This window comes from Molossus molossus, unplaced genomic scaffold, assembly GCF_014108415.1.
Source record: "Molossus molossus isolate mMolMol1 unplaced genomic scaffold, mMolMol1.p scaffold_m16_p_6, whole genome shotgun sequence".
Lineage (NCBI taxonomy): Eukaryota > Metazoa > Chordata > Mammalia > Chiroptera > Molossidae > Molossus > Molossus molossus.
In genome coordinates, this window is record NW_023425399.1 from 62530746 (window position 1) to 62546476 (window position 15731).

At 35.4% G+C, this 15731-nt stretch overlaps 1 protein-coding gene across 5 annotated transcripts in view; it reads right to left on the reverse strand.

The window, feature by feature from the left end:
- Positions 1-439: 439 nt before the first annotated feature.
- Positions 440-15731, reverse strand: part of VAPA (VAMP associated protein A) — a 45844-nt gene continuing 30552 nt past the window's right edge. For 3 of the 5 annotated variants that reach the window (XM_036244587.1, XM_036244588.1, XM_036244589.1), the window contains exons 5-7: positions 13057-13191; positions 7594-7767; positions 440-3520 (exon numbers count right to left, since the gene is read on the reverse strand). In XM_036244587.1, coding sequence (XP_036100480.1) covers positions 3362-3520; positions 7594-7767; positions 13057-13191 — 468 coding nt within the window. In that variant the 3' untranslated portion in view covers positions 440-3361. Of the gene's footprint in view, positions 3521-7299; positions 7399-7593; positions 7768-13056; positions 13192-15731 lie in introns of those variants that run through there. The other 2 variants (XM_036244590.1, XM_036244591.1) reach the window with 2 other exon arrangements.

Below are 15731 nucleotides of genomic sequence, written 5' to 3' on the forward strand. Positions count from 1 at the left end.
TGATTTTCCATACCATAAACGTTTTCCCCTAACTCTCATAAAGGTCAATTTTAAAAAATCTACCCACACACCAAATCACTGAATAGGAATGTGCAAAGCTCTAGGAAAACCATTACTTGATTGCTTTTAAAGTGGTAAAAGATCAGAATTTGGGAATACAGTCATCCCTCGTTTATTGCGGTTAATTTGTTCCAGACTCTAGCGGTTGCACCAGGTGTTGAAGGATTCCTGGGGTGTCGAACACACAGGCCTACAATCCACATGTAATTTTAACTTTAATTGTAATACAGGGGTGTATAATTGACTCAGACAACCAAGCGTGCGCTGTATCATTTTCACTGTCTCGATTAAGTTTTTAATGAATATATTTGAAAAACCGCGACAGAGTGAAGCCCCGAAAGCAGAAACGTGAAGTGGCAAGGGACGACTGTATACTGTAAAATAACTCTTTTTTTTTTTTTTACCTTCTGATAAAATTTGTTTTTGAAGTGGCATATTTTGAATGATTACAATCCAAAAGTAGTTCCCACAGTAGATAATGTCAATTTTAGAAGTTCTGAGCAAGATACTTGGAGAAATTAATATTACTTTTTCTTTGACCAGAATTTCTGAATTTGGTACATATTTTTTACAAGTGTCATTTTGAAAAAGATAATACACTTAGAATACAACTCTTAAATCTGTTTCTTGTAAATACAAGAATGGGCAAAGTTAAGGTACATTAACTATAGACAGAATGAAGGTAAGTGCATTTAGCATCACATATGAACTTAAGGCCTTAGTTACTTGATTGTGATTTCAGTATTAGCAACAGTGTATTTCCCTCATGCTTACACACACAAGTAAGCAGGCAGACAAAAATTTCTAAACATGTAAGGAACAAAGACAGACAATTTAATCTATATGTTATTAGTCAATACAGTTGGACTCTTTCAAAGTAACCATTGGTAGTAAAATAACCTGATCACATTTCATACAGCAATTAAAAAGAACAGAAATTGAGACTCCTATACAATTGGAGCATCTCCTGATATGTAAAGAAGAAACCCACGTACAGGTTTTTTGCAGATGCTACCCAGACTACAATCTATCTCAAAACCAACCATTGCATAATGCATTTTGTAGAAAGTCTATCTAAAAATACACTGTATTTCATAGTGTTTATTACCAATTGGGGGGGAGGGGGGCATTCTAGCCAAAACACTAAAAGCAAACATATACATGAGACTATTCAACAGTAGCCTGTAATACAAGCTTGTGATAGAAAATTTCACATACACTTATTAAATAGCATCGTATGTTCATTATTTCAGTCATGTCCAATTAATACATTTTTTCCTACAAAGTGACCAGAAAAGACATCAAACTAGAATCAGGAGAGCAGATATCTAGGTCCAGATCTGCTTCTACCTACCTATGAGACACGAGGAAAGTTCTCTTAACTCTCATAAAGGCCTCAGATTTCTCAACTTTAAAACAAAGGGTTTGAACAAAATGAATTCTAAGGAGCATTCCCATAAAACGGGATTTTGTTAAATTTTAAGAACTTCAATTTTTAAAAAGTGAAAGCCATGAAATATCAAGCTTGATACTTTTCACCAATAATGTAGACTATATAGAGAGCTTTAAGCCAAGGAATTAATGATCCTTCATTTATGGGACAAAAATGCAAGACTCTTTCTAGCATGCTTTTCCAGTTATCAGAAAGGGAAGAAAATTTTACAATGACTGTAAAGCATACAACAATGGAAACATTACCTGAAGTAGCATGCTAGTAATGGATAGGTGTTACTTTTGTTTGTTTTTAGTAATTTTTGCACATAAGCAAGAGGTTTTATATAGAAGGTACCATACAGCCAATGACACAATACTTGTGATCTGACAAATCAAAATACACTTAAAATGAAAAGGCAACCAAAATACTTGGAACATTTCACTCATTTATAAAATGTATACACAGACCTGGGCCTAACATAATTCAATGCACCACATTAAGTCCCGAAGTCCAATCTCCTTTTCAGATAGAAGTGTATTTTTCACAAAACCAACACCTATTTTCAGGATCAAAATTCACTTGTATTAGATTGTACTCAGTAAAAAAACTGAATACATTTTCTATGGTTCCAAAATTTTCTATTGCTAATACAAATGAAATAAATTCAAACCCTATCATGTATATTTATACTAAAAATGTGTTTCACATGGTTAATAGAGATTTGCAATGAATAAAGTCATTTTTCATAAAGATTCCCAAGGCTTGCTCAGTAATAACAAATTTCTATAATGGGAATTTACTTTGTCAAATTGGGCAGGTAAAACACCTACTTTTAACTATTATTACGAAATATTGTAAAGGGAATTATTAGGCTCGTTAAAAAGCACTTGACTAGAACAATCAAGAAGAATGAATCTTTCTTGAGAAGATAGTAAAAGAACCTGTTTAAAACGGGGTAAACGCAATAGAGCCACAAGGCATATACATAAACTGACAAAAATTACAGCACTTTTATTCTCATGGTATTTGCTTATTTTCTATTATCTTAAAGACAAACTGATTATGATCTTCCAAAATACTGAAAGTAGTTTGAAATTTATTAATTCCTTTCCTTAACAGTATGAAGATTTTTACCTACAAATACTGTAATATCTGAAAAAGTTTCAATGAAAGATAAAATTATGCATTATAAATTTCAAATTATCAGAGTGGACTCCCTGTTATCCCCATCTAATGACACGACAGACACAAACAAGCTATCGAGCAAGAATCTGTTAACAGTTTTATTTTTTTTTTATGTTAAATACCATGGGACAGGATTGTAAGGATGAAAATCTCAGTCAACAACTGCCTCACAAGGGATAAGAAAAATTCTGCCATGATATTAGCAAAGGTAAAGGAGAAAATTTACACTGTAAGAGGCACCATTTCCCCACAGAATACCTCTTGGCATTTCCTGAATGGTTGGGATTAGCAATCTAAATAAATCATATTTCAAGAGGTAACAGCAACAGATAAAATTTAAAGGGATTATTAAAATAACATTTACAAGACTCTGAACAATTCTTGAACTCTTATTAAAACCACAAAGAAAGAACAATTCTTTATTTATGAATTTCATAAAGGACTGAATGTGCAACTGACATCTGCTAGTGATGATCTGGTAATATACAATTTGTCCAGTAGCCGAACAGTTGGTTTTTATTGTTTTCTAACCGTAAGAGATCTTTAAAGGCAAAGCCTATATGACGCTGTACACACACAAAAAATGGTCACCGTGGGCCATACTACCAATGAAATGGTAGGTAAACAAATCATTTTCTGGTCAAGAGAAAATAAAAGAAATAGCACTCTGCATGCTTCACTCTACAAGATGAATTTCCCTAGAAAGAATCCAATGAAAATGGCTGCAATTACAACAAGAAGTGAAGGAAGAGGACTGGTGACATTATCTCTGAAGGATGCAGCTGAGGTCGATCCAGATTTATCCGAGTGTGCTACCTTTCTGAGCCTTAAGCCTTCATCCTAGAAAAAAATATATGCAAACACACAAAAAAATGATTTTAAATACAAATATGCATATAATAAGACTACTGAGCTAAAAATCAATAGACAGAAAGCAGATCAATGTGCATGTGCCTGGGGATGGAAATAGAACTGCTAACCAGCATAAAAAAACTATTCAGATTCTAGGGTAATGCAAACAACCTAAAACTGGTTTCTAGTGAGGACTGCACAATTCCACAAACTTACTTAAATTACTGAATTGTACAATCACAATCAGTGTCTTTACAGAAAATAAATTATACCTCAATAATGCTGATTTTAAAAATTAGAGCTGAAAAACATACTCCTAAAAACCTGAAAAATCAGATATGGCTGTATTTACATAGAAGAAAAAAAATCACTGGATCTGAACTGCAAAGTAGACACTGAATCCTGTTTCTTCGGAAACTACAAATTACAAGGTGGAATGTTGTGTAAGAAGCCCCCCATCTGAAGCTCTACCACCTGGACTGAACAGGGAGGCTGTGTCTCTGCACCAAATTGACTATGATGCTCCAGACAAGAGTGGCTACTACTTCATTCTTACTGATACGATGGTTTCATACAGCACACTTTCTGGCAGTCTATGATTTTAGGGGACAAGGTTTCTCAGTAAGAAAGCAATAGTTGACCCAGCTGGTGTGGCTCACTCGTTGAGTGTTGACCCATGCACCAAGAGGTTGCCGGTTCGATTCCCGGTCAAGGCACATGCCCAGGTTGTGGGCCCGATTCCCAGTGGGGGACATGCAGGAGGCAGCCAAATGATATTCTCCCTCATCGATGTTTCTCTCTCTCTCCTTCTCCCTTCGTCTCTATCTAGAATCAATAAAGGGGAAGAAAAAAAAAACAGTAGTTTCCCTGGCCTGTTTGGCTCACAGTTAGAGCACTGGCCCATGGACCAAAGAGTGGTAGGTTTGATTCCAGTCAAGGGCATGTACTTTGGTTGCCTGTTCGGTTCCCGGCCCTCTTGCATCAATGTTTCGATTCTCTCTCCACTCCCCACTCCCCCACTCTCTCCTTCCCTCCCACTCCATCTGAAGATAAATGGAAAGATATCCTCAGGTGAGGATTTTAAAAAGAAAAGAAAGCAGGAGTCACTTCAAGTAGGAGGTTGTTATGACACTTTATCTTTTTATTCCTTACCCGAGGATATTTTTCCATTTATCATCAGATAAGGTGGGAGGGGGAGGAAGAGGAGGGAAGAGAGAGAGAGAGAGAGAAAGGAGAGAGAGAGAGAGAGAGAGAGAGAGAAAGAGAAACATCGATAGAGCCACATCAACTGGTTGCCTCCCGCGTGACCCAATCAGGGCCAGGGATGAACAACCACCAAGGTAGAAACCCTTGACCAGAATCGAATTTGCCAACGCTCTTAACCACTGAGCCAAACCAGCCAGGGCTGTTACGACACTTTATCAGCTGCAGTACGACCGTGGGAAAAATACTGGTATCTGTCTGTATCTGGTACATAAGGAGTTTTCTTTGTATGTGTCCATCATCCCAACCAGATGAATGGCAAGGCACATTCTTACTTCCTCAGAGCAAACTAATTTTTATTTTCTCACACTGATTCCTCTAATGTACCAGGCAAAATGTCCACTTGATATCAAAGTGTTTCATCTACATTACTAGATTTTCTGAGTCTTTTTGGTCTAATGCTAATTAGTCCTGTGTGGAGAAGCAATGATTCTCAATTCCAACAAGAACTTGTAAAAAAATACCTAGTGATTCTGATTCACAAGGTCTGGGGAGGGCCTGGCCAGGTGCATTTTTAAACAGTTCTCTGGAAGATTTAGATACAGTCTGGATTAAGAACCACAGGGGGAGACAAATAAAAAAGGGGCAGTGGATCAGACATTCTCAAGAAAGCTAATCTGGAAACAAATTATGATGGGCCTTATGTATGAAATGTTAAAGAACCTGAAAATGATTCTGTTAACCAGTGGTCTTTTATCTTTTAAACAACAGAATGCTTTTTCAAATAACATCTCCTAGAGAACATCAGCCTATAAACAGTTGAGATCAAGAATTAAATCTCACTCACTGATCTCCCTGTACACTCTTATTTTCCAGCCCTGCCCTACCTGTGCCATTCCTACCTACCATTTCCACTTTGCCCCTCTGAGCCAAGTAATAAACTGGTTTTTGAACAAATATACTGAGCATGTAAGGAACACAACTTTCATCAAAGAACACAACAGTGCAAGTCATAGTAGACAAAGTTAAAGTAACACAAACCACATGATGCATGAGTATGAAATGGAGATACTTTTCTACTATCCTGACAGGTGCTTGGGGGGGGGGTCCCCTGACCCAGTACTAAGGAATATGGATAGCCAGAAAAATTATTTCAAGGCAGATCAATTCAAGATATAGTACCTTTGATTCAGAGTGTAGTTCCTATGTACATTTAACCGACAAAATAACCAAATGTAGATTGTCATAATTTAGCTTATTTATTCATATACATTTTTGTATCGTTTATTTGATACCAAAAGCTCAAATAAAGCCTTAAAAATAAATTTAAAGGTTTTCAGATTTGAAGTAATTACTTGTCAGGGCTAATTATTATTAACCTTTATACATATTCAACTTAGTCCTCAATTCACCAATCCATTCATTTATTCAAATCTAATTTATATAAATCATATGCATGTGCTATGAATGCAAAGATGAATCCACACCGTCCTTGCCCCTAAGAGGGAGAAAAACCTCCAACAAGTAAGAAGTATGGCAGACAGTCAGAGAAAGATAACTACCATGTGATTTCACTCTTATGTGGAATTTAATGAACAACTCTGGGGCGGGGCGGGGGAGGGATTGAGCAAAGTAAGAAAAAGAGAGAGAACTCATGGACAACAGTGTGGTGATTGTGGGGGTAGGTAGGTAGACGTGGAAGAGAGCATAGAGGGGATAAATGGTGCAGGAATAAAGTTAAATAAAAATAATTCATTAATTAATTTTAAAAGTCATGTGGTAAAAACAAAGGAAAGAGCATTTCTAAACAATTTTTTTTTTCTTTTTGGAGGGAGAGTATTCTACAAAAGGTTATACTAAAAAGATGACAAAAAACAAGTACCAAGAAATGAATATGCATGTATGTATGTGCTGTGAGGTTAGGAACAAGAATTCAAGGCATTCCAATGAGAGGGAAGAACTTAAGCTACAGCAAAAGAGGAATAATAAAACAAAGAAGCCCTGACCGGTTTGGCTCAGACATTAGAGCATCAGCCCTTGGACCAAAGGGTCACAGGTTCGATCCCCAGCCCTTGTCGGGGTCAATACGAAAGGCAACCAATCGATGTCTCTCTCATGTTGATGTTTCTCTTCCTCTCTTTCTCCCTCCCTGCCTTCCACTCTGCCTGAAAATCAATGGAAAAATATCCTCGGGTGAGGATTAACAAAAAAAATAATAATAGCAAAATAAAATATAAAACAAGAGGATGCTTCAGGAAACTATAGCCCAACACTGTCCAATACAAATATAATATAAACTTCAAATGTGAGCCACAAATGTAATTTAAAATTTCCTAGTAGCATATTATAAAAGTAAAAAGAAACAGGCAAAATTAATTTTAATATATTGTATTCAATACAATATTACCAAAATATTACTTCAATATGCAATACAAAAAAGGATATATATATATATATACATACATACATATACATATATATTTGTACGAAGTCTGCGAAATCAGTGTGTATTCACCACACACAGCACATCTCAAACTATCCGTATTTCAAGCACTCAGCCCCAGATGACGAATGGCTGGTTACTCTATGGGCAGCAGGCAGTTCACATGACTGGGGCACAGAATGTGAAGGGTACAAACAAGAGAGGAAGCTACTAGCAATACCTAGGAAAATCAGAAGTCATGGTAAAACTAAAAAAAGGCTAAGAGTAGGGAGCAAAGGTCAGGACATAATCAAATTGGGGGGTGGGGGAGGGGAATTGACCAAAGATAAATTTTAAAACCAACAGATAAAATGGCCTAATAATAGTCATATATCCTATGCCTTCATTTACATCAACTTATTTTCAAAAAACTTACTCTCAGGTGTCGATTTTCTTCCGATAGCTTCATCATTTCTCCCTGAAGTCTTTTACACTCTTCCATGAGTTTCCTTGTTTCAGTATCATTGAGTGAAATACTATGTGGTTTTGGCATGGGTCCATCTTGTTTAGATGCATTCAATGGAACAGCTTTGCTAGGTTCCATATCATTCTGTATTACAAAGACAGTGAAAATTTTTTTAGCTGACAAAATCTCCTTACAAGTTTTAAACAAAAATGTAAACTTCACATCCTTCTTTTCAAAAAATGACTTAAAAATTTTAACAATTTTCAATTTCAGTAAGAATTTTTTATAACAAATGTTATGGTCACCTGTGAACAATTTTAGAAAGACTAAATCAGTAAATGTGGGTAGTTAGATAAGCAAATAAGCCCACTCCCTCCTCTATTCCCATAACCCTTTGCACTTACCTCTACCAAAGCACTTATCATATGTCATAATAATTTATTTTTGATGTTCTTTCCTACAATACTTCAAAGGCTGGGAGAGCAAGAATAATTTCTCTTTGTATTTACCCCTTAACCCAGCCCTTTGACCAGCAGTAGTTATTCAATGAAAATATGCTGAATGACAACAAACAAAATCCAAATACGAAGGCCATTTTCAGTGCTGATTCTGCAATTCAAATGAGGTTCTGGGAGGGTAGGGGAGATATTATCATAATCATTCCAATAAAACTAGGAAACTACCTATGAAAAACATTTAAAAGAAAACCTAACTGCAAGTAATGGGAAAAAAATGACTGAAGGATATAAACCCTCAAGGGGAGACACTGAACACAAACATATCAAGGCAAAAATAAAAAAGAGGAAGGGAGTTAATTCCATTACCTTAATCTCATACATAAATGATTCTTCAAATCATTAACAGCACTGTTTGTTTTAATTCATCAAATACAGTCTGGAATCATAGTACACAGACACTTTTAAAACTATGAGGACAAACACTTACCCATTTGAAACCAGTGGCAAAAGCATGAAGATAAGTATCTAAGGCAGTACCCTAAGTACTCCTGAGCCTGTGATCTAAAATGCTTCCATGTCCTTCAATCCTAACATCATTTATCCCATCACTACAATAGTACAACAAGTCATCTTTTTTCTATAATCATTTTATTTTTAGAGAGGAAAGGAGGAGGAGGGAGAGAGAAAGAGAAAAAGAACAACACTGATGTGAGAGAAACATCCATCAGCTGCCTCCTACACATACCCCAGATCTGGGATCTGGGATCTGGGATCTGGGATCTGGGATCTGGGATCTGGGATCTGGGATCTGGGATCTGGGATCCGGGATTGAGCCTGAAACCTAGGTATGTGCCCTGACCAGGAATCAAACGGGAGGACACTCAATCCACTAAGCCACACCGGCCAGGGTACAAGTCATCTTTTTAATTAAAATTTTACTTGCTGCCCCCAGCCAGTGTGGCTAAGTGAACTGGGGCATTGTCCCATGGACTGAGAGGTCCAGGTTCAATTCCTAGTCAAGGCACATGCATAGGCTATGGGCTTGATCCCCAGTAGGGGGCACACAGGAGGCAGTCTACGGATGTTTCTCTCTCACATGGATGTTTCTATCTCTTTTTCCCTTCCTCTCTTTTCTATAAAAAATAAATACATACAAAAAAAAATTCAATAAAAACTTTTTTAAAATTCACTTGCTAAAATTTTTAGATAAAATACACTGCTTTATTCATATATAAACATTTAACAAAAATATTTCCACTTTATGGCATTCCGAAGTACTCTAATTAATGAGATTTTAATTAGATTACATACCTATCACATCATCCCAGCTCCTGAATTTATACTAGGTGTAAATAAATTGTTCAAGGGGCAAAACTAGTATTTTCTTATGAAATGAAGGTCATTTTATCATTATGCCTAAATCCATATAAAAAATTGCCCAGCCGGTGTGGCTCAGTGGATTGAGCTTAGTACCATGGACTGAGGTCCCAGTTCAGATCCTGGTTGTGGACTCGATACCCAGTAGGGGGGCGTGCAGGAGGCAGCCAACTGATATAGCTCTCTCACACTGATGCTTCTCTCTCTCCCTTCCATTCTCTCTAAAAAAAAAAAAAAAAATCAATAAAAATATATTTTTTAAATCGAGGTTATAATGAGGTTATAATGTACAACACTATATAGTATTTGACCTAGATTTTTCCATTTTTCTTTAGAAGCTTCACAGTTCTGAAGGGTTTTTTAAGAAGGCTAATTTCAAATTTCTTTCTGAGCTTTTCTCTTGTTAACTCTCTTGTTCTTCACCCTATCCTTCCCCAACCCCAAGTAATTCCATCTCTATTATTAAAAATCTGTTTCAGGTATTTTTTACCCTCCAACAATATTCTTTCATATTCTTTTCCTTAATAGTAATTATATTTCAAAATAATTTTTCAAGTGTGTTCAAATTCTAACCTACAACAAAAACCCAACTACATGTTGCCTTCTTTTGTAAAATAGAGGGGAATAGTCAACAATATGGCAACAGAGGCATCTTTAGGTTTTGGTTAAGAATTGGGGGAAAAAATACCATGCTCACACCAAAAAGTTAACTAAAAAATTAAAAGGAGATACATGGGGCCAACAAGAAAAAAAACATTAAAATCTTCATAACTGGATTTTTATTTTTAAATGAATTCTTGAAATTTCAGAAAATTTATAATTATGAGAGGAAATTACTTCCCATTACCTTATCAACCAAACACAACTATTTATCTTCCAATATTTTTTCATAAGCAAGTTTTGTAAAATCAGCGTACATGTAACATTTCTGTATTCAATTATATGCATATCTTTTTATTATCATTTGAAATGACAAAATATGTCATTAAATAGTCTATTCTGTGCTTTACCAAAATTACTTAAACATTTCATTCTTGTTAAGATACTTAATTGATAGTTTCCCACTCTTTGGGACTTAAGTACCACATCAATCAATATCTTCTTACAGTGGCAAATTAGATTTTTTTGTTGTTAATCCTCAACCAAGGATATTTTCCCATTGATTTTAAGAGAGAGTTTGGGGGGGGGGGGGGAACACTGATGTGAAAGAGACACATCGAATGGTTGCCTCCCACACAACTCCAACAGGGGCCGGGGGTTGAACCTACAACCCAGATAAACGCCCTTAACTGAAATCAAACCCAAGACCCTTCGGTCTTTGGGCCTACACTCTAACTGCTGAGCCAAACCAGCCAGGGCAGATTTTCTTTCTTATTAAAATTTTCCTTAATGTTTTTATATCACTTTTATAACCAAAAGAAAAAATGTTATAATCAACTGTGCAACATAAACATAAGACTAGGAATGCAAAGATAGTGAAGCTTAAACACATTTCAAAAGGGAGCCAAGTAAATCATGAAACAAGTTATATAGAATATAATTATATCATGTACTATATTTAGGGCCCCTACAAACCAGTCAACATACATAGGAGATAAAAAGAAATCTAATTTATTTATGTATATTTAAATTATAAGCATATAACCTAACTTAGTTGGGTGTTAAAGGGGGGAAGGACTGAGTCATGCATGTAGTAACAATCTGAAGAACCTGATGAGAAACACTAAGGCGGCTGTGACTTTAAGTATATGCTTCCATTCAGGAGCTCCATTAGTGGGGTTTGGCTCCAGGAAAACAGCTTGTTCCTTGAGAGTTGCTTCAGATTGATCAAGAAAGTGGAGACTGGTTGTTCTGAGAACCATGAAAAAAGCAAACTAGAGGGATTCAACAACATGCTGCAACACTTTAGGAAACTGATGAATAGTAACATTGTATTTAACACTATAACTTAGAATAAACTAAAAGGTTAAGGCCATGATATCAATTAAGAAAATGTTCTCTACCTTGTACTCTTTCCACTATTTTATATTATTTAGCCTATCTGAAGTAATCCCTTCTAATATTCTAAGTAATTCCTATTGGAGTTAATTAGACAAAAAAAAAAAAAAAAAAGAGCTAGGGATTAGAACTCTGAAAAAGATAAAAAAGTACTAGATTTTTTGCAATGAAGTCCTGGGAAGGACAGAGGAGCCAAAGAATGTAAATATGGAACTTCATTCTTATAACTATTATGAGTAAGGGGTGTAAATATATAAAGGTTAAAGCCAAAAGCTATGGCATCAAATTTTTCAGAGGCATAATTAAGGCCTTACCCTCAGAAAAGACAGTATTTGAATAGTAAGTTTTCTGGAGATTTATTTTCACTCTAAAACACCTTACTGTTACTCTAGGATCATCAATAATTAAACAGACATTTACATAAAGAATCATTTAAAATAAAATGTTATCAGTTTACTGAGTTTATAGAGGGAGGAAAAGGGAGAGAGAAAGAGAGAGAGAGAGAGAGAAAGAAACATCAATGTGAGAGAGAACCTTCTATCAGCTGCCTCCCACACATTCCCCAACCCAGGATCAAACCTAGGTATGTGCCCTGACCAGGAATCAAACCCATAACCTTTTGGTGAACAGGATGATGCGGCAACCAACTGAGCCATCCGGCCAGGCCAGGATCAAAAACTTTTAAACCTTAGTATACCTATTTTCTACAAAGCCAAATCAAAGTATTAGAAACCCATTCAAACTGTGGGGTTCCTAAAGTTTCCAGTAAGCAAGAAATGGTAAAAGGAATCATACAGAAACCATTACACTACCTAAAAGTCAATGGATGCACATGCACACACACACACAGACAATAAATTCAAATACGACTTATGATTTTTAGGGTTTATACAAATTATCCTACCTTTGGGCATTATAAATAACTAACAATGACAGTTGAAGAGGGGTAACTATTATTTATATTTAATAACAAAATATAAAATAGTAATTTCACTTATTTTTTTTTTTTTACATATATAAACACAAATACTTGCCTGGAAAGCAATGTTTGCCAGTTCCTACCTTGACTGCTATGCCTGCTAATATATTCAGATAAGCTCTTAACTTGCTTTTTAGAGCATGCTCCCAATATCTCAGTGACAGGAAAAAAATCATAGCAATTTCATAGCAATGTTCAAACTTATATTTGTTCTGCTCACTACTGAGATTTTACTGTTAAATTTGTTTTTTGGTTTTTTTCTCCCTTTATTGATTTTAGAGAGAGAGGAAGTGAGAGGCAGAGAGAGATAGAACCATCGATTGGCCGCCTCCTGCATGCCCCCACTGGGGACTGGACCCACAACCTGGGCATGTGCCCTGACTGGGAATCGAACTGGCAACCTCTTGGTGCACCACTCAACCACTGAACCACACCAGCTGGACTAAATTAGTGTTTGATTTTTAAGTGAATTGTGGTTCTGTTAATTTTAAACATAGTTGAGTATTTCAATTCTATTTACTTCATATAACACACTCACAATACCGTATGTGCTAGGTAACTAAATTAACATAACCAGTAACTCTAGTAGATTCCTATGTCTGTTAACTCCCTAAAACAAACCTTCTGCTTCTCCTGTTTGAACACATTGAGTCCCCTGGGGTCATTCTTCAAGTTATAACTGGCAGGAGTTGCAACTGTGTTGTTGATGATGCTTATTGAAGTGATAGCCGGAGCAGTCCCTGGTGGAGTTATACCCTGAGGTGGCATGGGAAACATATTCTCAGATTCGCACCAAACTCTGAGTTCTCCTGCATGGTGTGGGGAATGACTAACACAGAAATCATTAGGCTCTAAAATATTCACAAATTTATTCTATAAAATGTGTTATCCATAAGAAATAATAGTAATAAATAAATAGTTATGTTAAAGCAACAAGTACAAAATTTCTTAACTTTTTATATTATTTCCCAAACAAAACTAGCTGTAATCAATTTGTATTATGTTCACAAATTAACTGTTTAAACCTTATTAAATTTATGCTAGCCTCATGTTGTCTTTAAATAACTTTGAACTTTGTGGCTCTGAATTTCTGTTACTAATCAATACTTGTCAATATCTAAACAACACGCATTTCACATTTTCTTACCTTTGATAACACTCAACCTGAACAATTAAGTTAAATGAAAATTTTTTCCCCTGAGGTTCAAAATCTACAAGGATCTATAAACTTCTTCTGTACTCAATGACACCCCTCCCAACACACACACACCCCTCTCCCAGGACCAATAATAAATTTAAAGATGCATATACACTGTATCCATAGTTTTATCTTCTCAAATTCCTCTAATACAGACAAAAATATTACAAAAAAAGGTTAAAACAGACTCTGAAATAATACTATTGAAATCCAGGTCACTGCATATAATAACTAAGAGAACTCTATCTTACTTAATAATGCACTGTCCCCAGTCTGTTCTTTGTCTCAGTAGAAAATAATGTATATTTAATCATAAAAAGTCTGTACATAAGACCTCTGAAATGACCTTTTCTTGACAGCCCTTATTCATTCTTCATTAAGACAAATCACTATTTTTTCCTAGAAAAATGTGTCATTTACAGATGTTATATATGGGGGGCATAAATAAAATCCAATCCATTTTAAAAATTGGCAAAATGTCAAGTAAAGTTGGAAGCCTCAAAAAAATTTTTTTAATGGAACACAAAGAACTGAATAGGTAATAAATATGATAAATAGTAAGTTAACTAAAAACATATTTAATCCCAAAATTACTACTACTAACTGGACATTAGATTTAATACAGAGTTGATAGTAACTTTTTTTTTCTTTATTGATTTTAGAGAGAGAAGGGAGAGGGAGAGAGAGACATTGATGGGAGAGAACATCGATTGGCCACCTCCTGCATGCCCTCCACTGGGGAGCGGGCCCACAACCATGCATGGGCTGATGCTCAACCACTGAGCCACACCAGCCGGGCCTGATAGTTACTGTTAAAAAGAGCTACTAATTCAGAAAGCCCCACTTTGTAAATATAAAGTAGTCAATGCTTTAGTATCATCTGCCTCCAGCTATCAACAACCCTAGAACCATGCTGAATGGCTCTCAGTATTAGCAGTGAACACAATTCAACTGAATTCTATGGGCCATTAAGTTACTGAAATATATATCGTCAAAGCCTGCTGCCCCCTAGGACTAAGGAGACCACACATTTTAGTGAGCTTTAAGGCAGTGAGCTTTAAGGCAGCTAATACTTGTTATCCAAAAATAATAATTATTAATAGTACCTCCTTTTATTCTAAAACCAAAGATTCCCTGGATTCCTAGGTCACTCTATCTATGATCCAAATAAGATAGGTATTTCCTAAAAAGAAGCCCACATTCTAATGATGGTTTAAATTAGAACTGTTTTGTCACAAAAACATGACTCCTTTAAACTATAAAAATAAAAACATGGACTCCGCCACTATACTTCTAAAGCTGGCACCTTCTTATTCTCCAAGATTGACCTCAAAACTTCATTTTATTTATATAATTGTTATCAAGGTCCCAAAGAACTGAAGAAAATAACATACGCTTTTCCACTATTTTTAGAACATGCAAATGTTGAAGAATAGCATAACTAAAAAGATCCAGATCCTCAAACAGGTATACTTATATAATGTACCTAAATGCCTATCTACTTCTTGGAAAGGGGGGGGGGGGTGTTACAGGAGGGTAGGCAAGGAGTTGTAGGCAAAGAGAAGTTTGATAGTGGGATAGAGTGCTTAGAATAAAAAATAAAATCGTAAAGTATAAAACCTGCTTGCTACATCAACTTTGAGAAAAAAATATCAACAACTACAATAGCTACTGTCTATCTACTTATACTAACTAAATTTTTTCTAACTTGAGTACTAAAGATCTTAAATTCTGAAGAACACCTCTTTCAAACAAATGTGTAAGAAACCACTAACTAAATATGGACTTCACTGCTCTGAACACTAAATATGACATCCTGAGTTCTTTTGTATATTAAACCTGAAGTTGTCAAAAACCAAACTGAACTTTACTTCAATTAACATATTTTTTGCAACATATTAACTAAAAAACAAAAGAATAAAGGTCAATCAAATAATTTACTACACAGCAATATCATACTATAAACTAAAAAACCTATTTTTAATATTTGTTAATCTTGCACATTTAGAAACATTATTTTCCTTGATTAAGTGAATATCACCTTTAATCAATTTGGCTAAGTCAGAATTCAGCTTTTATCAATAACAACATTTTATCA